This window comes from Heloderma suspectum, chromosome 10 (assembly GCF_057233095.1).
Source record: "Heloderma suspectum isolate Gila_16-S chromosome 10, 16-S_ref, whole genome shotgun sequence".
NCBI classification, from domain to species: domain Eukaryota; kingdom Metazoa; phylum Chordata; class Lepidosauria; order Squamata; family Helodermatidae; genus Heloderma; species Heloderma suspectum.
This window is the reverse complement of record NC_139467.1, coordinates 11,675,159-11,700,240: the sequence shown is the minus strand read 5'-3', so window position 1 is coordinate 11,700,240 and position 25,082 is coordinate 11,675,159. Positions and strand designations below refer to the sequence as shown.

The window sequence follows — 25,082 nt, the reverse complement described above, 5'->3', positions numbered from 1 at the left end:
CAGACCTCTGCATCCTGTCCCCAAGGAGATCCGGGGTCCACAAACAACAACCCTCTGCCCTCTCCAACCCCGGACGCTCGGGGAGGCACAGGGCAAGATTTAGAGACGGCGTGGGACTATCAGGCTCTTGAGGGGCTGAAGGGACTTTTTCGCCCAAAATGAAGTAGCTGTGGGTCCTAGCACTACTTACCAATGGAGTAGTGGGAGCAGGGCAATCTTGTTGTCAAGAAAATGGCCAAATAGTTTTCAGAACTTCTTTAGGGGCAGAATATTATAAATACATGAAGTCCATCACCTGCCTAGGAAAAAGGGTTTTTGAGGTACAACTGATTAAACCTTACACCTACTACACTGGCAGCCAGAAAAGCCAGTTACCACTACGGACCAAGGTCTGCCTCACCAAGGGAGGACAGTGGGGATTAGATCAGTGGAGCCCGCTGCGGGTCCATAAAACCATCAAGCAAGTCATACAACAGGCCAGATTAACTACAAAAGCCCCTCCTAAGCCACCCTTAGTGCAAATCCCAGAAATAAAAGACCGTCCCTGGAGAGCCCGTTTAGGGATCCCAGTGACAAAAGAAACTGATAATGTATGGCTAGAGTGGGTAAAATACACAGCCAAGTCCTTAAACAAATCCGATTGTTTTGTATGCGCGGCCGGAAGATCCGTCACCAAGGTATTACCTTTTCCCTTCGGATGGGACCAGCCTTCCCTCCTTACTTGCATGATCCATCTGTTTCAACATCCCAATGTGTGGGGCGACGAGAGTTGCCAAGACCTCAATAAACTCTACCCCACACACAAAATAGAAGGTCGTGTCCTACCCCCGTGTCTTCCATGGAGGGATGGAACCACACTGGATGCACGTACTGGTCCCTAGAGCAAGATAGTACCCCTCTGGGCAATCTCTCAACCTGCCTCAACACCACAACATTCCATAATAACTCGCTGCCCATTCCCCGAGCCGACTTCTAGTGATATTGCGGAGGCCTGGAGCTCTTTGAAACCCTTCCCTCAAATTGGTCTGGGACCTGCAGGCTGGTTCAGCTTGAGGTCCCCTTTTCCATTGCTTTCCACCCACCCCAGCAGCCTGCCTGTTCCTGCCGAAGGCGAAGTGTGACCCCTTTTGACAATCAAATATATATAGATTCAGTAGGAGTGCCAAGAGGAGTCCCTGATGAGTTTACAGGGTGAAACCAAATAGCCGCGGGATTTGAATCTACTCTGTTTTGGTGGGCGACCATTAACAGAAATGCAGATTGGATTAATTACATCTATTATAATCAGCAAAGGTTTATAAACTATACCTGAGATGCTATAAAGGGACTGGCCGAACAATTAGATGCCACCAGCCAAATGGCCTGGGAAAATTGGCATGTTCTTGACATGATGTTAGCAGAAAAAGGAGGAGTCTGCGTTATGTTAGGCGGGAGACGCTGCACCTTCATTCCCAACAACACCGCCACTGACAGCACGGTAACGAAGGCGTTGCAAGGCCTCACCACCCTATCTGAAGAAGTATCTCAAGTATCTCACCACCCTATCTGAAGTATCTCACCACCCTATCTGAAGTATCTCACCACCCTATCTGAAGAAGTATCTGAAGTATCTCACCACCCTATCTGAAGAAGTATCTGAAGTATCTCACCACCCTATCTGAAGAAGTATCTGAAGTATCTCACCACCCTATCTGAAGTATCTCACCACCCTATCTGAAGAAGTATCTGAAGTATCTCACCACCCTATCTGAAGAAGTATCTGAAGTATCTCACCACCCTATCTGAAGAAGTATCTGAAGTATCTCACCACCCTATCTGAAGTATCTCACCACCCTATCTGAAGAAGAAGCAGAAAAAGGAGGAGTCTGCGTTATGTTAGGCGGGAGACGCTGCACCTTCATTCCCAACAACACCGCCACTGACAGCACGGTAACGAAGGCGTTGCAAGGCCTCACCACCCTATCTGAAGAAGTCGCTGAGAATTCAGGAGTTAACAACCCCTTAACTGTCTGGCTGAAAAAATGGTTTGGCAAATGGAAACATTTGGCAGTCTCTATCCTTATCTTGCTTGTAGTGGTAGTCGGAGTTTTGGTGCTGTTTGGCTGTTGCATCATCCCCTGCACTAGGGGTCTGTCCCAAAGATTAATTGAAACTGCCTTGTCAAAACAAATGCTTTTGCTTTATGACAAAGTCAAGATGGCTGACTAACGTGTTTAATGCTCGATGAAAGGCTTTTAAGGGGGGATTGATAGAACCAAAGAGGCACCATCTTAAAGTATTGGCAGCCATTTGAGGTAGCCTCCTACAGTGCTAAGTCCCAGAGGAAGATAGTCTTATCAATTGCCTTGTTGACACCAACAGCAACAGTCTGTTTCATATCAGGTACAGCCAGAGGAGCCGCGCCCCCCCTCGAGTAGCCGCCACTCCTGCAGCTGGTTAGAACCAGTTCCAGTTAGATCGCTTCCTGTCCAGCTTGCAAGGACAGGTCAGCCGTAGAGACATGTCAACTACGCATGCTTAATGAAGTTCATGAATATTATGTGGCCCACCCCGCATAGCTAATGAGGTCATTATACTGAATGTATATAAGCTGTACCAAAAACATCTAGAGTGTGGTTCTCCTTTGTGGCGTTAGCTGCGAGAATCCACCTGAACAGCGCTGTTTGTCTCCTGCCAAATAAAACTGCGTTGGACTGAATCTCAGAGTTCTGTGTGTCTCTAAGGGGATATTAGCATACCTCTCCTAGAGGGAACAAACTTAAGCATAATTGTGCAACAATAGAACAGTAGTAACATATGGCTGTGAGAGCTGGTCTATAAGGAAGGCTGAGCGCCGAAGAATTGATGCTTTCGAACTGTGGTGTTGGAGAAGACTCTTAGGAGTCCCCTGGACAAAATCAGTCAATCCTAAAGGAAATCAACCCTGAGTGCTCATTGGAAGGACAGATACTGAAGCTGAAGCTCAAATATTTTGGCCACCTAATGCAAAGAGAAAACTCTCTGCAAAAGACCCTGATGCTGGGAAAGACTGAAGGCAAAAGGAGAAGGGGACGGCAGAGGATGAGATGGCTAGCTAGCATCACCGATGCAATGAATATGGACTTGAGCACGCTGCGGGAGAGAGCGGAGGACAGGAAGGCCTGGCGTGCTGTGGTCCATGGGGTCACGAAGAGTCAGACACGACTGAACGACTGAACAACAGAACAGTAGGGTTGGAAGGGGCCTACAAGGCCGAGTCCGACCCCCTGCTCAATGCAGGAATCCAAGTCAGGGGGTTGCGTTGATGTGTGTGTGTGGAGGTGGGTGTGCAAGTGAGTGTGCATGCAGCCCCCCTAGGTTGCGCACCCCTGTTCTCCTCAGTGGAGTAGAAAGTGGGGGCTGGTGGCTCCGATGACAGTGGGGCGGTGCATCCGCTCCGGGTTTCAGTCAGAACTTTAGAGGAGCTGTCCAAGGTGCTCAGATAGCTCCTTTGGAGTTCTGACCGGTTCTGGGCGAAACCCGGAGCGGACCCACCGCCCCACTGACATCGGAGCCACCAGCCCCCACTGCCCCGAGTATGGCTAAGTCTTGCTTTAACCCCCGGTGAGGAATACAGCATCAGCGAAGACAAAGGGGGCCCCGGCCGCGTCCGGTCTTCCGCCTTGCGCCCCGGGTTCAGCCAGCCGCCCCTTCCCCCGCCCTCGCCCGCAGCCTGCCGCCTCTCGCCCTGTTCGCAGGCCCCGCAAGGGCCGCCTGAACTGGAGGCAAGAAGCGCTCGCCCCGCCCCTGGAACGCCCCTCGGGCAGCCCCCCGCGCGGACCCTTCGGGTGGCGCCACCCCCGCGTCTCCGGGACCCTCCGGAATCGGAGCGGGGAGGGGCCACTTCGCAGCGCCGTCGTCTGGTTTCAGTTTCTGAAGAGGATCAAGGCGAAGCCCGCGAGACCAGCCGGGCAGAGCCGGAGGGGAGGCGCTGGGCCGAGCTCGAGCCTGCGGGCAAGCGAAGGGGAGGGCCCGAGCCAGAGTGCCGCGCCTGGTTCCGGGGGAGCTGCTGCCGAGCGGCAGTCCGCGCCCGCCGGAGCTGGACAGCGAAGCGTCTTCTTCCTCGGCTGCCCGCAAGACTGTAAGCCTTAACCCTGTGCATCCTTGCCTGGGATGCGCTGCAAGTGCCACTGCAATCTGTGCGGCTTCCTTCTGAGTAAACGTGCACCCAGGATCGGGCTGCAAATAATTATCCCTCGTTGGTTTATTGCCTCCCCCCGTCACGCTTTAGGGCGGGTTGTGGCTGCCGTGTGAACGTTCCTCCTCTTCGGGTGCCGAAGCGTCTTGAGTCCTCCGCGCCTCCGAGGCTGGATTAGTGCTGACGTGGAAGCTGGGGGGCGGGAGGGGGGAATGGGCGAAGGGAAGAGGGGCTGCCAGCCCGCCGGGGGGCTTCGCGTGAGGGGCGCTCCCTTCCCCCGCTCCGCCCACCCGGGCGGACCCGGCTCGCTCCGGATCTGATCGGCTAGTAAGAATCGGGCCCTGGCCTGACTCAAACCGCACGCGGCTCCAGGGGGCGAGCTGGGCTGGATCGGAGGTCTGTCTTCGAAACGTTTGGAAACAGCCTAACCGGCCACCCTCCGGCGCGGTGTCCGTCTCCTCGCTGGGGTCTCGATCCAGAACCTTGCGGAAGTGTCAGCCACCCGGTAGGGATAACAATGAGTGACGGGCATCCCAGGTCAGTGGCTTTTAAACTGTGATTCCCCAAAGGTGGGGCTCCCCAGAAGCTTTTCTGGAGTTTCCTCAATAAGAAGTTTGCTAATGGCCGACAAACGGCTTGAAAGATGGTTTCCCGGGCAGGCAAACGGATTGAAGGATGGCTTCTCCCCCGCAGTAAACAACCACTGCAAAATTGTGCATATACTAGCTAGCTAGCTCAGCCCTATTATGATCAGTATCATTATTATTATGAAATATATAGCACCATCAGTATGCATGATGTTTTACAGAGTAGAGGTGGAGAGTTTCCTGTCCTACAGAACTTACAGTACAGAATTCAACGGGGCGGCGGGGGGGGGGGGGAGAAGTGGAGGCAGGGGTAAACTGGAGAATAATGTGCCATTATTTTTTACATGTTAGATTTAGTTAGCAGGGTGGGATCTATTGTGAAGCAATTACCTCGAGCAAATTTTGCATGCTGCTCAAGGTTGGTATCTTGTCAGGAATTTCATTTTTCATTGTGAGGGTTGTTTTTTCTTTGTTTACTGTGAAGAGTGGATGTCTGCCATTTGGGTTTTCTGGCTCAGGTGCCAAAATGTCTTGGGCCAGCTTTTGTTTAAGGGCACACACTCATCACGCAGAGCACTGGTGCAATCCAACTGGTGTAGCGGAAGTGTTCCATGAAATGTGAGTGCATCCCTGGAATGTCCGTGCCCCCCCCCCCCCGAATCCTGCATGGCTTACTAGGTTCTGCGGCCAGTACGCAGGGGGGTTCTTTGGCATGATACGTATCAATGTGGAAAGGGTTTCCTGAAGGCAGGAAGTGTGAAAGCCGGTGCCCAAAGTGTGTGGCTAGATTCCATTACTTTCTCATTGTCGTTGTTCAGTCGTTCAGTCGTGTCCGACTCTTCGTGACCCCATGGACCACAGCACACCAGGCCTTCCTGTCCTCCGCTCTCTCCCGGAGTCACCTCAGAGTGTTTGCTGGGGCTTGCGTAACTCAGTGAAGCCATCAGCTGTGCCGTGCAGGGCCACCCGACGGACAGGTCATGGCAGAGAGTTCTGACAAAATGTGGTCCACTGGAGAAGGAAATGGCAACCCACTGCAGTATTCTTGCCAAGAAAACCCCATGGAACGTATAACTTTCTCATAGAAGAAGAATAAGTGATTTGGACGTCTTGGATTGAAAAAGGCACCTGCCGACTCCCGGCATCTTCATGATTCTCTTGGCTGGTGGCAGTGGTTCCATGTCCTCATATTCTTCAGTCAATGGGAATGTCACGCGGGAAACTATAACAATGTCTTATTTCTGTTAAAATGTCTGCAGCTGCAAATTCCCCAGAGAGCTCCTGCCAGGAATATTGGGTGTTTATGAAATGTATCCACTGGTGACTCTTGCTGGTGTTTCCGTCTCTCTCTCCTCACCTCAACTGCAGTTCTTCTGGGCTGTGAGCAATGGCCTCCAAACGCCGCATGTCGGCCCCCACGTGCCTGATCGAGAACAGAGGAAAGCAGCTCCGTGTCTGTCAAGAGGCCCTTCGGCTGCTCTCCGAAATTCGCCAGCCGGTGGTGGTGGTGGCCATCGTGGGACTGTACCGAACGGGCAAGTCCTACCTCATGAACAAACTAGCTGGCAAGACCTCAGGTGAGAGAGAGATTCCATGGACCAAGGGGAAAAGACCGAAACCTGGAGTGGGAGGGAAGAAAATGAATTCTAAAATCAAGGGATTTCTGCCCACATTGTCCGAGTGGGCAGATCTGTGCATGGACCAGGGTGACCAGGGCTCTCTCCCTTTCAAAGCTGCCAAGCAGAGAGTGACCGATGGCAGTGAATGTATTCCTGGGCAAAGGTTTGAACCTAACTTTCAGAACTTCTGCTGTGTCCCTTGTGATTCTAAGACTGCAAGCTTTAATTGGTACATTTTAATGTGTGTGTGTGTGTGTTTATATAAAATTCTGTCCTTCTGAATTCTTTTTAAATCTCAGGAAAATATAGAACAGCCCTCTGCTTGCAATGCTACCCTTATTCTTGGAGGGGCTTTCATGCCTTGACTATGACAAAGAGAAATCCAGCAGGTGTAGCTTTCCCCATCGCCACATTTCCATGCTGGGGAAAACTACACCCTTTCAATGCTTGCCTGCCACAAGCTGATAAAGACATCAGAGTCTTCAAAGGAACGAGGTGGCAGCTCTGCTCCCCAATCACTCCTGCTCACACATTTCTGGTTTATCCATCTTCAGCTATATAACGTGATTATCTCCACATACAGGTTTCACACTGGGCTCTACGGTGCAAGGAAACACGAAGGGGATCTGGATGTGGTGCGTTCCTTACCCTGGGAGGCCTGACCAAACCCTTGTCCTTCTGGACACTGAGGGACTAGGTGATGTGGAAAAGGTGATTTTGAACATTTGTGTATGTGGGTGGGTGGGTGGGATGCTGCACCTGTTGAATTTCTGCTCCAGTTACAGGCACAGGAGCCCTGCTAGACACAAGATGGCACCCATAGTCACTCCTAAGGCTTGGTGTCTGGGGGCAGCCACAATGACTCCACAGTCATACCAAATTGCTGGTTGTCTAGGCCAGCCTTCCCCAACCCGGTGCTCTCCAGATGTGTTGGACTACAACTCCCACCATCCCCAGCCATCATGGTCAATCACTGTGTTGTGGTCCAACACATGTGGAGGGTGCCAGAAAGCGAAGGCTGGTCTAGGCAAAGATTTCTCTATGGAACCAGGAACTCTACACCTCAGAGATACATTTTGCAACCTCTGATTCCGACTTTGAATTTATGAATAAACCAGACCTCAGCAAAAGGACTGTGTAAACAGGTTGATCAAATGGCACCATCCTGTTGTAACTACACTGATGAACTAGCCCTTAGTCTGGCCAAATCCTCATACCACCTTCATTTGCCAGCCCTGCTGCTGCCTCATTGACTGTCACTTGCCATCATCCTTCCTTCACCCACTTCAAGATCATCCTTTGCTAGCCTCAGAGAGAGCCCATGATTTGGTGGGATGTTAATAATTTCTTTATGCAGCTTTGATCTTGTTAGCTGGCTTGGGCATGCAAATGAGAAGGCGGGGTACAACATTTAACAAATGAGATGATAAAAATAAAACATGGCTCACAACCATGCATGCCCATAAAAGCATATGGAAGGGGGGGCATTGTTCTGTGGTAGGTAATAAAAAACAGCGACAGCCTCTGTGAAACTGCAGAAAGGCACTGAATAAAGCTAAGAGGTTTTCTACACAAGTGATTTATTTCACACTCATGACTGGTCACTCATGGAAGTTTGCAGGTCCTTTACACAATGTCGTCAACCTCCATGACATCTCCCATGCTTTTCCCCTTTTATCCTGCTTTCAAACAGATCAGAGATAACCTGTAATGAAATGGCGTGATGTTGGCAGTGTGTAGAGCTGGCATAGGGCTATAATTCAGCCATTAGATGGCACTGTTGCATTGAACATATAGAGTATTGCCCAGAAGGAGAGTTTTCAATTCCAAATCACATGTTGGCTGTCTAAGGGAGCCAATTGTAAATCCAGAAAGACTCTGGAAGAAGAAAGCCCTGGAAGGATGCGGGATTTTTGCTTAATGTAGAGAAGCCCTAATAGTCTTTTGGGGGGTTCCTTCTCCAGAAAGGATCTCTGGATTCAAGGCAACACTCCGTGAATGGATCACTATTTCTTTATTGCACAGCAAGAACATTGCCTTTAAATATTGGTATCAATACTAGGTTGGGAGGGGAGAACTGGAACCAAATCCCAAGACTTCTTTGTTCCTCTTTTCTTAGGGTGATTCCCAGAACGACTCCTGGATCTTTGCTTTGGCCGTGCTCCTTAGCAGTACCCTGGTCTACAACAGTATGGGCACCATTGACCAGAACGCTATGAACCAGCTTCAGTATCCTTCTGAAGAACTCACTCTCCAGGGGGAAAAGGAGGCAATGAAGGTCAAACTAAATGATTCATTGAATACAGAGAGGCTGAGTTGGGATGATCGCAACGGGGGAAGACGCCATTGTGGCTTCTCCCCCTGCCCCCACATGTGCCACGCGTGACAGCCGCCATTTCCAGAATCCCCGCAGTGCAGCGTGGGTTGGTGTGCCGTCCAAACGAGACCTGTGGTGCAGCGGGGGCTGGCTTTGTACCCATCCTACGACCTCTACTACACATCATGGGTTTTAGGGTGGGTATGAAGCCACCCCTGCCGTGCCGCATGCCCGGTTCGGACGACACACCGACCTGTGCTGCATCGCGGGGGGTTATGCAAACGGCGGTCATGCACGCGGCATGCGCAGGGGTGGGGGCAGAAGCCATGATGGCTTCTTTCCCTGTCATGATTGATCTGGATTAGGGCCACCTCACATGGTTAGGGGAGGTTTAAGCCCTCCCCTCCCCCAGCCGGTTGTATTTAACATACTGTGTAGTTTGATGCTGGGGGGGGGGGGGCACACTGTGCGGTATTTACCATCAGACATGCCCTTGTGTTAGTACGGGATCTGAGAGCCAGTGTGGTGTGGTGGTTAAAGGGATGGACTGGGACTTGGGAGATCTGGGTTCTAGTCCCCACTCAGCAATGGAGTTCACTGGGTGACCTTGGGCCAGTCACCGACTCTCGGCCTAACCTACCCCACAGGGTTGTTGTGAGGATAAAATGGAGAGGAGGAGGACCAAACAAGCCATCTTGAGTTCCTTGCAAGAGGGAAAAAAGGCAAGCTATCAATGTAATGATAAATAAAATAAATCTGCACATGCAATAGAACAAGGTGGTAGAACAGACTGAACTGCTACAGAGAACTGGAGCGGGAATACCACTTTTAAAATCCCTGCAAACCGAAAACTAGAATACTGCAGAAAAAGGTATTCTAGCCCAGTCTTCTTGCTCTGCTTCTTTTCTCTCCCGGGGAGTTTTGATTTTTATTATTTTTTTAATGGAGAGGAGCGTTCAAAACTGGCGTCAACCACCTGTGGTCAATGCAATAGATTCTACCAGCTCATTCCATTGCATTTAAAACTGGCCTGAGTCAAACCTTCGGGAGCCTGAGGGAGCCCAGATGAGACAAAGGGAGAAAGGCAGAGGTACATGATTATATATAACCTCAACAGGATTTGTGTGCATAATTGTGTGTCAGGGGAAGATTTGGTAAGTAGAAATTCTGCCCTCACTTCAACGCTGTGAGGAGAGGAGATAGTCTTGCTGGACTTATCTTTACCTCAGAGCTCTTAAAGAGAACTAGCTGTACCTGTTGTGAAAAGTTTCGCAACCATGTGTGTGTAACAAGATTTACTAACTTCGTTAATCAGGTGTTTTACTTGATCTTGAAATATCAAAACTTCGTATTACATTTAGATTAAAACTGTTCGGCTGGTACAGTAAGCAAGAAAGTTCTTAAGTTTTGAAAGCTTTTTTTCAAAATAAAAAGAACCGGAAATTGCGATGACCCACAGTTTTGGAGTTATACAGAATAGGAAAACATATTTTCCTATTATTTTGATGAAATTAGCCTCCCAAATGATTTTCGGTATTTTTCACCAAATCTGTGCTTTAAATTAAATGCTTTAATTAAAAAAAATTATGTAGATTAGCCGAGTGGAACTCGAGATATTGATTGCTAAAGAAATTGCTTCACTTTTTAATATATATCACATCATGAAAGGTTTCTTAACGGAAGTGCATATAAGGAATCCAGAGTGCTAATTCAAGTTCTAAATGTCGATTTTACCATTATTTATTTATCTCCATACATCTTTGCCATTCCACATCTTCGATTGGTAAATTACGTGCTTGAGCTGCTTCTTTAAAAGCATCATATACTACCCCATTATAAGTTCCGATATCTTCATAACTGGTGACACCAACACCGTGTAGTGATAGTAATCAAAGAAAATATATTTCTGAATCTGAAGGAGATACACCATATGTTCTCCCTAGACAGAGACAGTCTAACACACTGGGGATTGCATACGTCAGGGATGCAGAATCTGAGACCCGGGGGCCAAAATCCAGCCTGCTTGGAGTCCTCATCCAGCCCTTCAGGGTTCCGCAGATGGCCCCATACCCTTTCCCCGACCACCGATGGCTTGGTGCTTTCCCACCTTCTGTGCTGTTTTCTCCCCATTCTAGAAGGTTGAAATGCTTCTCCTAAGGCTTTGTGACTGGCAGTTCAGAGCTTTAAGCTACAATAGGCCAGTATTTTTCGTATCCTTTGGGCCCTCCCCTTTGCCTTTGGCTCCACCCCCTGCTGAAATGCAGCTCCTGAGATCTTCTCTGAAATGGAATTTGGCCCTTGGGCTGAAAGAGATTCATCATCCTTGGCATACATCTTATAGCATCCAATAAGGTTAGGGATGTGGAACCTCTGCTCAGGGCCAAATGTGGCCCTCCAGACCTCCTAATCCAGACCTCCAGGCTCTTCTGAGGTCACACCCCTTTATTCGCCCCACTCCACGTTACCGATATTATTTCTCCCAGCTGCAAGTATTATTCCTTTCAACTACAAAGTGGGGGGGGGGGTGTCACGCATGTTGGGGAAGGAGAATGCCTGGATGCGAATGTCTTTTTCCCCCCTGTTGCGCACTGGACAAAATTAAGACTAACTTCTGTAGCTCCACCCATTTTTGCTCTGGCCCCACCCACTGCTGGAATGTGGTGGTGGGGAAACCCCGAACAGGCTTTGACTGAGGTAATATGGACCTCAACAGGAAAAAGGTCTCCCACCCCAGCTTGGGAACCCTGAAGGGCTGGACTGGGATGCCAAGCAGGCTAGATCTGGCCCCTGGGTCTGAGATTCTACATCCCTGATGCATGCAGTCCCTGGTGTCTTGGGCTGCCCCTCAATAGCGAATGCATACGATTGTGTATTCGGACCTGTTCGGCTCCGCGGTACAAATTATTATAAATTTTAACAATTAATTGCAAAGCTGTCAATTTATTTTCAGGGGGTTATATTTCTGCAGATCTAGGCATCGGCAGCGTTAATTTGAGACCATTCCACACTCGATTGGATAATATTTAGGGATCGAAATGGGGTGAACAAAAATTCATGCTCCATATTAATATATAGATGTTTGGGATGTAGCTTTATCTGAGTGCTTAACAAGCCAATCTCGATGGGGGGGCGGGGTCATTAAAAAACAACTTTTCAGAGCGCTTGTTTCCTTTTATCCAAGATTTGAAAACCACCTCCCAGGCTCCTAGACGACTTATAGCAGTCTCCTCTGTCTGGAGGGATTTACTCCCAGAGTAAGGAAAAGGTGTGGGGAGCAGAGAATACAATGAATGAATGAACAAGGATGAGTTTAAATAACCTTATCGCAAATGCATGTGGCTGCACTCAGTGTCAAATGTGATGGACCGTATTTGTTCTTCGTTGTACTTCACTTATTTTGTTGTTTGGTGTTGTACTTTTTCTTGGGTCTTTTTGGTTTGTTTGTTTTTGGAATTCAATTTTTTTTTAAAAAAAGAGGTCGTAAAGCGGTGTTCCCCAACCTGGTGCCCTCCAGATGTTTTGGACTACTCATCCCATCAGCCCCAGTCAGCATGGCTAATGGTCAGACTCAAAAGGGGACATCAGACAGACAAGGGAATTTCAGCAGTGGGGGCCTTATTCCTACTGTGTGCCCTTCCGAAACAAGGAGCTGCTTAAAGGTCTCGGAGCCTCCTCCTTGCCATCTAATTACCCGACCTATTAAGTGCGGTTATGAGGTAGGTGTATTTTTGAGGGGCAGGACTCCCCTGTAGGGACAGCTGGTCTTTTGATTCCTAAACCAGGCCAACAGCTATGTGACAGAGCTGACTGAGTGCATCAAGGCAAAGGCCTCACCCGGGGAGAATGCTAAAGGACTGGAAGATTCAGCTGAATTTGTTCGCTTCTTCCCAAGCTTCATCTGGGCCTTGAGGGATTTCACGTTGCAGCTGGAGCTGAATGGGCAGCCCATCACCGAGGACGATTATCTGGAAAACTCCTTGAAATTAAGGAAAGGTACCAATGGCACATGTGGAGTGGAGATCAGTATAACCTTGTGGCCAGCAGTTCCCCCCACCCTGAGAGGGCCCAAATTGGTCTTCAGTTGCTAGCACAGAGTTGAAAAGGGGGTATGGAGTGATAGCCTCTACGATAAAAAAAAAAATGTATTCAGTTATGTAAAATGTTTATATCCTTCTATTCTGCCTGACAACAGACCCAAAGGCGGCTGATAATAATAACATAAAATCATACAATAAACATTTATTTATTTATGTCACTTGTACCCCACCTTTCTTCCAAAAAGAGCGCCCAGGGTGACTAACATGTAACCACAATAAAAAAAGTCCAACTTCGAAAAGGCCAACCATGGGTTAGCAAAAATATGTCAACCTCCCAGCTAACAATTTTTCTAATAACAATTTTAGCAGCAATGGGAAAAACAGCTGCCTGTGGCATATACAGCTCTCCTTCTCCAGTGGCCCATTTGTGGATGGGCCGGTTTGCGGGAGGGGCCTTTACCCACTACCCCATGTTCCCTTCTCAAGGTGGACCTCTGGCAAAACTAGTTGCTTTTCAGAGCTATAGACTTTGATGTTTAGCATTGAGGGAGAGTGTAGCTCAGAGAGGGAGACTTGGTGTACGAATGAATCCATATGATTGGCTTCTGATCAACCTGCCTCTTTTTGAAATGACCAAGCCAGACAGGAGACAGAAGGGAGGGAAAGAAAGTAGAACAGAAGGGGTGTAACTGTATCTAGATCTAGTATATGTATCTATATACTTCATACTATGTAGACTCACAAGCATTAAGTGGGTCTACATAGTATGTATGTAGGCCTTCCCTGATGAAATATGAAATGGCGTCCTTGACTGAATCCTTCCCTTTATCATGGTGTTCCAACATGCTGGCATCTTTGCACTGGTAGATGCCATTCCAGGTTGACCTGCAAGCTACCTATCTGTGTCTTGTTCCTTCTAGGTGACATCTGTGAAACGGAGCTGTTCAACCTGCCTCGCAAATGCATCCGGACATTCTTCTCCACCCGGAAATGCTTCGTCTTTGACCGCCCTACTAGTAGGAAGAACCTGCATCGCTTGGAGAAGATGCAGGAGAGTGAGCTGGACCCTGACTTTGTGGAACAAGCAGCCCAGTTCTGCCGTTACATCTACTGGACATCCAAGGAAAAGACCATCCCAGGCGGGCATGTTGTCACGGGCCACCGTGAGTCCATCTAGCTCTGTAGTCATTTTTCTGAGCAGCTGTCATGGTAGCACAGGGACAAGGGCAGTGGCCTTTTACTGCTCTGACACAAAATCCAATTTTAACCTTCAACTACAACATGAGACCCACTTTTAATATATTGTTGATTTAAAATAGATTGGAGAAATGTAATTAATAAAACATATTAAAAATATCTTCAGATCTTTCCTTTTCCTGTGTTTTTCTCCAAATATTTTTCTCCAAATAGGCTATGGTTCTTCTGCAGTATCCTAGCTAAGGTCAGGCCACAAGTCCCCACCTCTGGATCATGTGTCCACCAGTCAAAAACCTGTGGAGCAGGAAAACAGTGCCAGGTCCCCAAAGTTCAAGACCCTTTCCTTGGAAAGTACCAGGCACTTGATTTTGCACTACGAGTACAAGAAGGTGAATGTGCCCCTCAGTAAGTGTCGCCACAAGAGTTTGTATTCCTTTTCTCCTTGTAGTGCTGGCGACGCTGGTGGAGACCTATGTGGACACCATCCGCAGCGGGCAAGTGCCTTGCCTGGAGAACGCAGTGCTGGCCTTGGCTCAGACTGAGAACTTGGCTGCTGTGGATGATGCTGCTGCCCGCTATGTGGAGCTGATGAAGCAGAAGCTGAAGCTGCCCACAGAGACCGTCCAGGAGCTACTGAGGATTCACGCAGAGTGTGAGGAGGAGGCCGTCCGGGTCTTCATGGCTCGTGCCTTCAAAGATGACACACGTCAGTTCCAGGCTGAACTCATGGTAGGTTGTGTGGGGCTTTGTCCCAGTTCAGGGGAGCTATAGCCTCTGACACCGATTCTGAGTCAGAAGGGGATGCTGCAGGATCAGGCCCAGCGTGGGAAGTCAGGAGCCTGAGGACTCCGTTCTACCAGGCCTCCCACTGGCTTGCCAGCCAAGAGCAGGGGCAATGCAGGACGCTGATACGGCTTGTCTCTCCACAGCCGAGAGACCTGACCTTGACAGAGACCCCTGCTGCTTGGCCAGGGGAGCTTTCCATAGGAACCAGGCAGCAGGAGGAGGTCTCTCCTGGAGAGGGTGTTTCATGGGTGTCTCCTTTACTTGAGATGTCAGTATTAACAGGCCCTTTGTCCAGACTGATGGTGTGATGGCGAAGCCAGCCCTGATGTAGTTGTGCTCAGTCAAGGAGCGCCTGGATTTCATTTAAGCCATTCAGACTGAACAGTGAGGCTCAAGTCTGAGGTAGACGCAGTTATCTAGAACCCTGTTGTCTCCGTGTATCACCTATCAGCTGCTGAACTAGCCACTGCGTTTCTGGCTTCTGGTGGCTCCCTTTCCTGGCAAGCCACTACAATAGCAGAGAGAAGAAAGGGCCTGGGTTTAGTGGCAACAGACACCGCTTTGCCAAATCTCATCCATTTCCTCTTGCAGCCGTGATACGTTGGGCTTCAGTCTAGTGAGGCTGCACTTCTCCCTTGAACACCTGCCTCGGTCAGTGTCCCTTCCTGTTTTTCTCCAGCTTGCATCTTTCCACTTCACCCCAAGTCTGTCTCTCCTCGTGTTCTCCGACTCCCCTTATAAGAGCACCATCCTGATGAAGGCTCTGCTTGATGGGAAGTCCACGAGTTCTTCTGGCTCAGCCTTAATTGAGCACCATCCCAACACGCATGGCGCTTTCTGTCAGCCTAGAAACAAGTGTAGTTGTGCCTCAGCTTTATTTTGTATGCTTTATCCTGCCAGAAAACCCTGCATCTGAAGAAGGAGGAGTACTGCCATAAGAATGAGCAGGAGTCCTCAAAACACTGTATAGCTGTGTTGACATCACTGTCTCAGGAGTTGGAAGACAACATCAAGAAGGGAATTTACTCCCAGCCTGGTGGCCACAAGCATTTTGTGGATGATCTGAAGAGGCTGGAACAAAGATACCAAGAGGAATCCAAAAAAGGAGTAATGGTAAGGAAGGGCTCAGGCTACTGAACGAATATCTTAAAGGACCATTGTAATGTTGCTGGGTCAGATCAGTGAAGTTCAAAAGAGCCACTGGATAAATGATGTACACAATATTTTATGGAGCTGGACTGACTCTAAAGCAGAGTTCAAACAAAGCCGAAATAGAAAACATTGTATATGCCAAACAAATGCACTGAAAATCAAGCTTTTCCTAGAATTCAAAGTTCAGAAATCTGAAACACAAATTTTAGTGGTGAAATGTAGGTCTCAGTGGAGGAATGTGGGTGCAGTAGCTGTACTGTCAATATCAAGGGCTTTTCTAGACAAGGCATTTGTTGTGTGCTCCTCATTCCCTATTCACAGATAGATGGGTTCTTTAGACAACATCATGACCCTCCAGTTTGGCTTCTGTATCTAAAGAGCAATGTTGGCAAGTTTTTTTACAGCAGGGAAAATGTGATATTTAATTGTAAAAGTGAAACAAACCAGTTCTTCAGTTTTGTATTTGCGCTATTCCGCTATACCACAGTGCCACCTAGATGTTATGTAGTGGAAAATCAGGAAAGCAAAAACTCTTGTGTGTAGTGCTCGGATCCCAGTTCTGCAGTGAAACTGAAAGAAGATACAGCAGATTAACAACCAATTAACAGCTTCATGAAGAAGAGCTCTAAGACTCAGAATTGAGTACCAGGACTGATGTTTTGGTACTCAAATAAAAGCTTGTCCCACTAGCCCAAAAGCACCATTGCTCAACACACTGTGCGGCTCCAGCAACTCTGATTCCCGGTCCAGTCAACACACATATAAAAATTTGGCTGCCTCCCCTAGCAAAGTGCCTAAGTTTCTTCAGCAGACCTGCCTTTCAGAGCCAAAACAGATGGGAATTTTACTTAAAAGTAGCTGCTGGGGGCTGCAGTTGAAATCAGAACAGTGGCACTGGGGATATCTGACTTATAGCAGCTGGTAGGGGCTATTTGGACCAGGAAAATGGCTTTGTGAGGGAGGAGTTAAACACATCTCCTCCAGCACTGCTGTTCTTGAGTAACATTCAAAATAGTAAGAGATCCTGTTCTGGACCTCCCCTGTCAAGTCTCTTTTGGCCCTTAGAGGGCCATAGTTGTAGGTGTGAAAACAGACATACTAAAAAGAGGACGCTCACAACACAACCCTCAGCTGAGGGATGAGCTCTGCCTTGCAACTGAAATTACAGACGATGCCAGGGAATCGAACACTGACTCAGTCATCCATCCTCTACTCTCTCCATGCTTCAGACAGGCTGTGTGCCTCATTTATTTTTAAAATCCCCGTATGAACATCCATACACATATTTTTCCTTTGTCACCATATAAACAAAGGAAACTTTAAAAAAAATATTCAAGGATTGATGGGGGAGAGATTTCTTGGTGACAACATGGCTGGGGGTGGGCAGCCAGTCAGAAACCTGCCTGGTCAATGTCTTCTGTTAATGTTCAGAACAATTTTTTCCAGAGCTTCACCTTGAAAATGAATAGGAACGTTGAACCGAGAGCTTTGGCTATTGGGCGGTATAGAAATGTAATAAATAAATTAAATCAATCCATCAACAGAACATGAAGGTTCTTCTGACCACAATATATGATGACTCTCTTCTCCCTAGAAGGAAAAGATGACATATATAACTAACCATTCTGACAGCCAATTGACAGCTTTCCCTTAGCATAAATATTTTGGCCAGCCAGTCTCTTCCTAAGCTGCCTCTCTGCCTAAGCTCTGCTGACTGTTGCTACTTCTCTGTTCAGGCTGAGGCCATCCTGCAGCAGTTCCTTAAGGACAAGGAGGAAGTAGGCAGAACCATACTTCGAAGTGATGAAGCCCTCACGGAGAAAGAGAAGGAAATGGCAGGTAAGAGGCTGGTATCGTATGCACATGGGATGGACATTGGTGCTGCTTTTCACGACCAAGACTGTGAGCTTAAAATTTCAGCAAGAGAAGATTAGAGGAGGCTTGAGGAACAATTTCCATGTAACACTGGTCTCCCCTCTAGTTGAAAGTGTCATGTCAGAATGGTTGTCTGCGCTGACTGGGACAGGGATATGGGCCCGCTTTGCACGACTGCTGCAGCCCAGCATGGCTTATTTAAGCCACGGTGGGTTGCAGCCATTTTGAATATTCAACCCCCCAGTGGGGGTTTGCCGTCATCTGCAGTGTCATCCAAACGTGGGCGGCATCGATTGTGGGAGTGGGGAACAATCCTCCAATAACCCTACAACAGCCGATGGGTTATTGGAGGGTTGTTTCCCTGTCCAACAAGACATGCTGCCCAGGTTCAGATGACACAAGAAGCCATGTCTGGGGCTTGAATAGGCAACCTGGCACCCACAGGCACTACGGCCCATCATAGCTTCCATAAGCTACGGTGGGCTGTGGTGGTCGTGAGAACCAGGTCAAAGCAAATTGCAGGGCCTCCTTCCATGTCAGTTTTTCCTCCTCCATGAAGCCACGCCGCCTGGGCTGGGACAACACAGCAACCCCCTTGCCAGGGACTGAATATTCAAAATGGCCACTGGCATGCGCCACAACCCCCTGTGGCTTGAATGAACCACACTGTGCTGTGGGGATCGTGTGAACCAGCACAGTGTGATGCTTTTGACCAGAGCAGCTATGGCATGGTTTGTGCTTCTCTAATGAGGTGACGTGTTCTATGCAAACTAATACAAGGAGTGGATTGTTAAACAAGAGGGAGAAAGGTAAGGGATTCTAAGGAAATATCCCTAGCAAATCATGACGAATGTCTAACTTTTAAGAAGGATATTCTTATGCGCTCCTGCAAACAGCAAAGACATTGCTGCACACCAGATCCCCTGAGCACGATGCTACGCTTCTCTGCTGCAGCTCTCCTGTGTCTGTCTCTCATTCTGTTCAACAAAACTCTCCTTTTGTTACCTGGCACACACAGCAGCTGCCCCCTTCTTTCAGCTGAACAGGTGGGGTGGGGTGGGAGGGAAGAAGGATGAGTTCCACCCTCCCATTCCAGGGAATCTCCAACTGTTCCTTCACCATTCTGGGCCGTTTAGCTGTGATTTTCCATTCAAAAGATGTAAGTGGCGCCCTTGTCCAGTGACCGTTAAGGAGCGTTAAGCAGTCATTCCAACCCCTGTAACCATCTCTTGTCAGAATCCCAGACTCCTTCACAGAAGTGAAGCAGGAATCTGATCATAAAATCATAGAATAGTAGGGTTGGAAGGGGCCTATAAGACCACTGACTCAATGCAGGAATCCAAGTCAGAGCATCCCTGACAGGGGGCTGTCCAGCTTCATCTTGAAGGCCTCCAGTGTGGGAGAGCCCACCACCTCCCTAGGGAATTGGTTCCTTTGTCGTATCACTCTAACAGTCAGGAAGTTTCTCCTGACGTTCAGCCGGAATCTGGCTTCCTGTAACTTGAGCCCATTATTCCGTGTCCTGCACTCTGGGATGATCAAGAAGAGATCCTGGCCTTCCTCTCTGTGACACCCTTTCAAGTACTTGAAGAGCACTATCATATCTCCCCTCAGTCTTCTCAAGGCTAAACATGCCCAGTTCTTTCAGTCTCTCCTCATAGGGCTTTGTTTCCAGTCCCCTGATCATCTTGGTTGCCCTCCTCTGAACCCCTCCAGCTTGTCTGCATCCCTCTTAGAGTGCGGTGCCCAGAACTGGACACAGTACTCCAGACGAGGCCTAACCAGTGCTGAGTAGAGGGGAACTGGTACTTCCCGGGATTTGGAAGCGATGCTTCTATTAATGCAGCCCAAAAGAGCATTTGCCTTTTTTGCAGCCACATCATAGTATCTAGCAACTCTGCGCAGCTTCTGTAGTGGTTCATTCTTTTCCTCCTGGGACAGAGGCCAAGGCCAAGGCTGAGGCAGCAGAGCAAGAGTGGGATATCCAGAAGCGGCAGCAGGCTGTGCTGGAGCAGAAGATGGCGGATCAGCAACGGAGTTCTGAGCTGAACATGAAGCAGCTGGAGGAGAAGATGGTGAAGGAAAGGGAGAAGCTCTTGGAAGAGCGGGAGAAGATGATGCAGAGCAAACTCAGGGTAACTCTCACAGGCCCAGCTGGGGGGCTTGTCTCTATTCCCCAACAGTGCCTCAGTTGGATAGCGCTGGAGTCATGCCTGCTAAAAATGGAGTGGGTTATGCTGAGGGAAACTGGTGTATTCACACTTCATCCTCACAATCCCAGGACCCGTACTGAATTGGCAACTCTATTCCAGGTCAGGCATATCTCTGAAGCAAGCTGTAAGTCACCCTGGTCACTCTCAGCTGTGAGGGGAAGCTTTTATGCTGGAGGACTGATCATGACTCTGTCATTGTCTCCTTGAATGTCAGGTGGTGGACAATTATATTAGTGTTCCAGGCTCCAGCCACTGGGCCAGCAGCCAATCACAACTATTAGAAGTCACAAATGGCTCCACTCAATAAATAGCACTTCCAAGTTGCTGGTCCGGCCAGACCGCTGACTCCTTGCGTTCTAGGGATTTGGTGCGCAAGCGGCGGCAGACCTTATTTGTGTTGGCATTTTCTTCATCAGTTTAGTTATGGCGGTGAATATCCCGTAGTGGCACTATGATGAGGTGCCACTGCAGGATGGTGAGTCAGGTGGTACCTCAGATGGCACACTCAGTCCCAGGAAGGGCTTCCCTTCCTGGGACTCAGGGGCCAGAGTACCATAAGACTGCCATAACGAGAAGGACGGTGTTCCCAAAGGGCACTGCTTAGGGGGCCCGTGAACTTGCTCCAGGTTTCAGTCTGTGACTGAATATGATAGCCCTAAAAGACCTATCCAAGGTGCTTTACACATGCCACCCTTGCACTTCGGAGAGCTCCTTTAGACTTCTGGCTGATTCTGACTGAAACCTGGAGCGGATTCACCACCCTGCTGACATTGGAGCCACCAGCCTCCACTGCCTATAATTGTTCATTGCGTGTTTTAATAGGGATTTTTAATATTTTAGTATGTAAACTGCTTAGATACTTTATTATAGTATACAGATATTATTAGCAACAATAAATAAATAAGTCTACACAAGTAGAGCAGCACCTCTTTCCTTCTACAGAAGTTACCTTTCAGGAACATGATGAAGGGGGCAGGGCCAGGGGCTCCATTTCCACACTCCCCCTCATGCACGTATAACCTTTTTTGGGGGGGCAGGGGGTGAACAGCTGTGCAGGACTTGCGGCATCTTCCTTTTTTGGAGACAAACCGTGTCTCCAATACACACTTCCTTGAGCACACTGCGTGCCAAATTACACCCCTTTGCTTTTGTTCCAGTGACTCTAATGCCGTCTCTTCTTCTTCTTCCTCTTCCTCCTCCTCTTTCTTCCTCCTCCTCTTCCTCCTCCTCCAGGAGCAAGAGGCTTTTCTGAACGAGGGATTCCAGAAAGAAGCTGGCCGACTGAATGAGGAAATTCAGCGGCTGAAAGAACAGAATGAAAAAGTCAAGGAGCCGTCTTGGATTGGCGCTATAATGGGGACTTTGGTGGATGCTGCCTCGTTGGTGCTGCCACCTTTCCTTGGCAAACCTGCTAGAGTGATTTCTAACTTTTTCAGGCGCATTTAACCAGGTAGGAACAGGGTCTTGTCTACCGCCCCTCCTTTTTCCTGTCCTGGCAATGCGCACTGTGCATCCCACTTCGTTTAGCGCTAGATGGCTTAAGGCCAGAAACTTAGCAAGTTTCAGGGAAAGAGAAAGAAGTCCGGTGGACTGGAAAACAGTCTGGATTAAAACAGCATTGCTCTTTCAGAGTCTGTTACCTGTGGCAACATTATGCAGTCACTGCAGAGGGTGTTAAGGCCATTTCACACATTACGCAGAAGGAAACCTACGTTTGCCACCATGGGCACACTCGGCTAGGAGCAAATTACATCCCCCTGAGGAGTGTATCTGCATGACACAGGTGTTTGCAAATGGGTTTGTTGTCATCATGGTCAATTCACATTTGCTGTATACACCTAAAAATGTAACGTGTGAAGTTGGTTGGTCTCTCAGCCCAGGCCAATTTGCTAGACGGAGCAAAGCAAAACCAGAGGTCCGAGAGAATACCACAGACAGGGCCCCCAGCAACCCTTTGCGTGCTTCATACAATAAACTTAACAGTCATAGACAAACGTTATACTGAGACCAAAGAAGATAAAAATGAAACAACAGCATGACAGTATTTTTTAAAAAGAGACAGAACGAAGAAAAACAAAAGAGGCCTTTTGTCCCTCACCTGGCTGCAGCAAACGCAGCATGTACATTACCAGGACATTGTCTTTTAAGAAATGCAGCAACCTTTTATTTTTCTCACACCACCACCACTTCTTTGGATGGTAGACTGCTACTGTCAAGGCTGATTGACCTTAGCCAACATCTTTCCTTTTGCTTTGCGTAGTTTCTTCTGCAGTATTAAGTTTCTTCATGAAGCTTTCTCAAACAGTGTTATTGGCAATTGCAATTAGGGTCCCGAGGTCCAGTGATAACTGCGCTCACGCTGCTGCTGCCCACGTGCTGACAGAGTCAGTGAGATGCGAGCGTATCACACCAGTTTTGAAATCTCTGTACTGGCTGCTAGAGAACTACTGGGCCCAGTACAAAGCCCTAAACAAGATCCAGGTACTTGAAGCACCACCTTCCCCAATACTAACCATCCTAGGATATATGGTCAGCTGGCAAGGCTTTGCTTGTGGCGCCCTTGAGGAATATAACCCCTGACAGGGCCTTTTCAATGGTGGCAGGCTTTGGGGGGTATAGGCAAGTGCTCTACTTGCTTTTTGATTGATTGTGTTGATAGTTTTATTGTATTTTACTATATACGTAAACCCTATTGATGCATTACCATTTCACATCAATGATGTGACGGATTCTATTTACACTCTTGCTTAAAGTGAGATGCGCAATATGAACTTTGGAATAATTGTATACTTAATAAATATGAATGAACAGGACTAAATTACTTGTAGATGATCAACAAATAAACATGACTTATACATACAAATTAAATTATAAGAACACACGAAATATGAGAACATTTAAAGAAAACGAACGGTTAAGAAGTGTCCCTGTGGAGAAGATAAATCCTTCAGAGATAAATCCATGGAAGTTGTTGTACTCCACAAAGGTTACTGCAATCCACAAAATTCTTTCCTTCAAAAACTCCAGCTTGCTTGATCAGTCCTTCCGCAGCCTCTTTTCTCCTTCCAGTCACCTTTTCCAAATGACCCAACTGCCACTTCAAGATTCCTTGCTCCCAAGATTCCCCCTTTCCTCTTGGTTAGACTTAAGGATGGTGGAGAATTCCGCCACGGACTCCAGTGAGGCTGGATTCTAAAGAATCCCCCTGAGTCCGTGGCGGAACGGCCTCCCCCCCCCCCACGGAATCCCCCCAGGACGGACCTGGTGGTAGATGTGGCGGTGGTGGCTCCGGCGGCGGATGAAGTGGTGGTGGCGGCGGCTCCAGCCACAAATGGCAGCCGTTGTAGCAGCTGCCATTTGCATCCCTATGCTAGCCCATGATAGGCTCCGTATATATTTATACGTAAAGCGGCTGGAGGCCCCGCTGAGGGTTGTCCTGGCCGGCGGCTCCGCGGATTGGCCGCGGAGCGGAGCCAGCTGGGCATGATTCCGGGGGGGGGGGGGGCGGATCGCCTGCCCCCCCCCCCCGTCGAGGATTCCAGGGAGAGGAAAGGATCGCCTCCCCCCACCTGCAGACTCCAGCGGAGCCAGGTAAGTTGAGTTTCGTACAACCCTAGTTAGACTCCTCTTGGTTCACAGGCAGGCCGTACATGCACCCCCAACATAAAATTTGCAGTCCCTGCAAACTTGTAAATGGAAACAAATATTACATATTCATTCAGTCTTATCCAACTATACAATTTGAATGGTTCCTTTCACCTTTTTTTTTTTACAGTTGAACCTAGTCATGAGCACTGTAACAAATGGCTGTACTATCTGCATAGATTGATTGCTTGCAACCTCTGGAGTGTTGTATGTTAAATGTTCCACTGGTTTAATAGTTCTAGTACCCCTACATATCTCTGGCTGTTATTCTGACACTGGAGAGCCAGTTCGGCGTAATGGCTAGAGTGCTGGACTGGGAGTTGGGAGATCCGGGTTCTTGTCCCCGCTCGGTTCTGGAAGCTCACTGGGTGACTTTGAGCCAGTCATAGACACTGAGCCCAACCTACCTCACAAGGTTGCTGTTGTGAGGATAAAATGGAGAGGAGGAGGATTATGTATGCCACCTTGGGTTCCTTAAGGAGGGAGGAAAAAGGGTGGGATATAAATGTAATAAGTAATAAAAATATTTGTTTGTCATTATTTTGTTTTGTTTCCCAATACAATCATTCAAGACAGTTAACAATACTTCTAATTTAACACATATATAGTATATAGTTGCTAAATCACCTGGCCAGAACCTATTCTAATCATTGATAAATGGTGTCCAACTTTTTTGGAGAGTCTAAATGGAGTTTATTCTTCCCTTCCTTAGCAACTTAAAACTTGTTATTTTAATCATCACCATGGCAGTCCAAATATTATTTTTCCATTGTACCAGAGAAGGTATGCACATTGATTGCCAAGCTTTTGCTAAAAGGATCCTTGCAGCTATCACCACTAAAGCTCTAGGGATCTGATCTTTAATATTACCCAGGAGTATAGTTGTTGGGGTTAATTGCAACTCATAGCCTGCAATTTCTCTGTTGTTGCTTATTCTTTCAATGTTCCTTAACAGGATTACAATGCCAACATGTATGGGAAAAAGTTCCTCTACCATTACACCTCCAGCCCCTATCTCTTACCACTGAGAACATCGTAGAGATCCTGGCTGGTGTAATATATACCACATATATATTATTTTATAGAAGGTTTCTCTGGAAGAAACCTTCTATAAAATGTACACGTCTAGTACATTCCTACAATTTTTTGCACAGACTTAATTCCATTTCTCCACTGAGATTTTTATGTTAAATTATCTTCCCTGCATTTGTTTAGTTACCTCTGTTCCATTATTTGGATATGTCACAAAGGGCTCAGGATCTTTAGTAATCTGGGTAATATCACCCACCTCACCTTCAACTCTCTCACACAAAGGACTTACAATTGGATTAGAGTTCATGGCTTCCGTAGTATCCAATACTTCATTCTCAGAAATCTGCTCTGAAGCCTAGAATTCATGTTTGGAACCTGGACAACTGTTCACTAGGTTACATGAGTTCCATTTTTATCTATTTCACAAGCCGGTCCAACCAACTATCCTAACAGGCAAGAGATTATT

At 48.0% G+C, this 25,082-nt stretch overlaps 1 protein-coding gene and 1 pseudogene across 5 annotated transcripts; both read left to right on the top strand.

The window, feature by feature from the left end:
- The first annotated feature begins 281 nt into the window (after nt 1-281).
- LOC146337695 (uncharacterized) lies at nt 282-1,572 on the top strand (annotated as a pseudogene).
- Nucleotides 1,573-3,931: 2,359 nt separating this feature from the next.
- LOC146337694 (guanylate-binding protein 3-like) lies at nt 3,932-22,757 on the top strand. Of its 5 annotated transcripts, none has more exons than XM_084815135.1 (11): nt 3,932-4,099; nt 6,112-6,320; nt 6,946-7,073; nt 8,482-8,591; nt 12,470-12,672; nt 13,637-13,879; nt 14,362-14,642; nt 15,600-15,812; nt 17,588-17,690; nt 19,668-19,861; nt 21,173-22,757. In XM_084815135.1, the coding sequence occupies exons 2-11, from the start codon at nt 6,131-6,133 to the stop codon at nt 21,383-21,385; spliced, it is 1,878 nt and encodes a 625-aa protein (XP_084671261.1). In that variant the 5' UTR covers nt 3,932-4,099; nt 6,112-6,130; the 3' UTR covers nt 21,386-22,757. The 5 variants fall into 5 exon arrangements, with proteins under 5 accessions (XP_084671261.1, XP_084671262.1, XP_084671258.1 ...); XM_084815136.1 differs by having other exon boundaries at nt 6,003-6,320; XM_084815132.1 differs by having other exon boundaries at nt 3,932-4,693.
- The last annotated feature ends 2,325 nt before the right edge of the window (nt 22,758-25,082 follow it).

Excerpts from the sequence above, each read along its gene's own strand:
- LOC146337694 (XM_084815135.1), top strand. The coding sequence starts at position 6,131 with ATGGCCTCCAAACGCCGCATGTCGGCCCCCACGTGCCTGATCGAGAAC. Across the intron at positions 12,673-13,636 it reads CTCCTTGAAATTAAGGAAAG|GTGACATCTGTGAAACGGAG; the intron begins GTACCAATGGCA and ends TGTTCCTTCTAG. Across the intron at positions 17,691-19,667 it reads GAAAGAGAAGGAAATGGCAG|AGGCCAAGGCCAAGGCTGAG; the intron begins GTAAGAGGCTGG and ends CTCCTGGGACAG.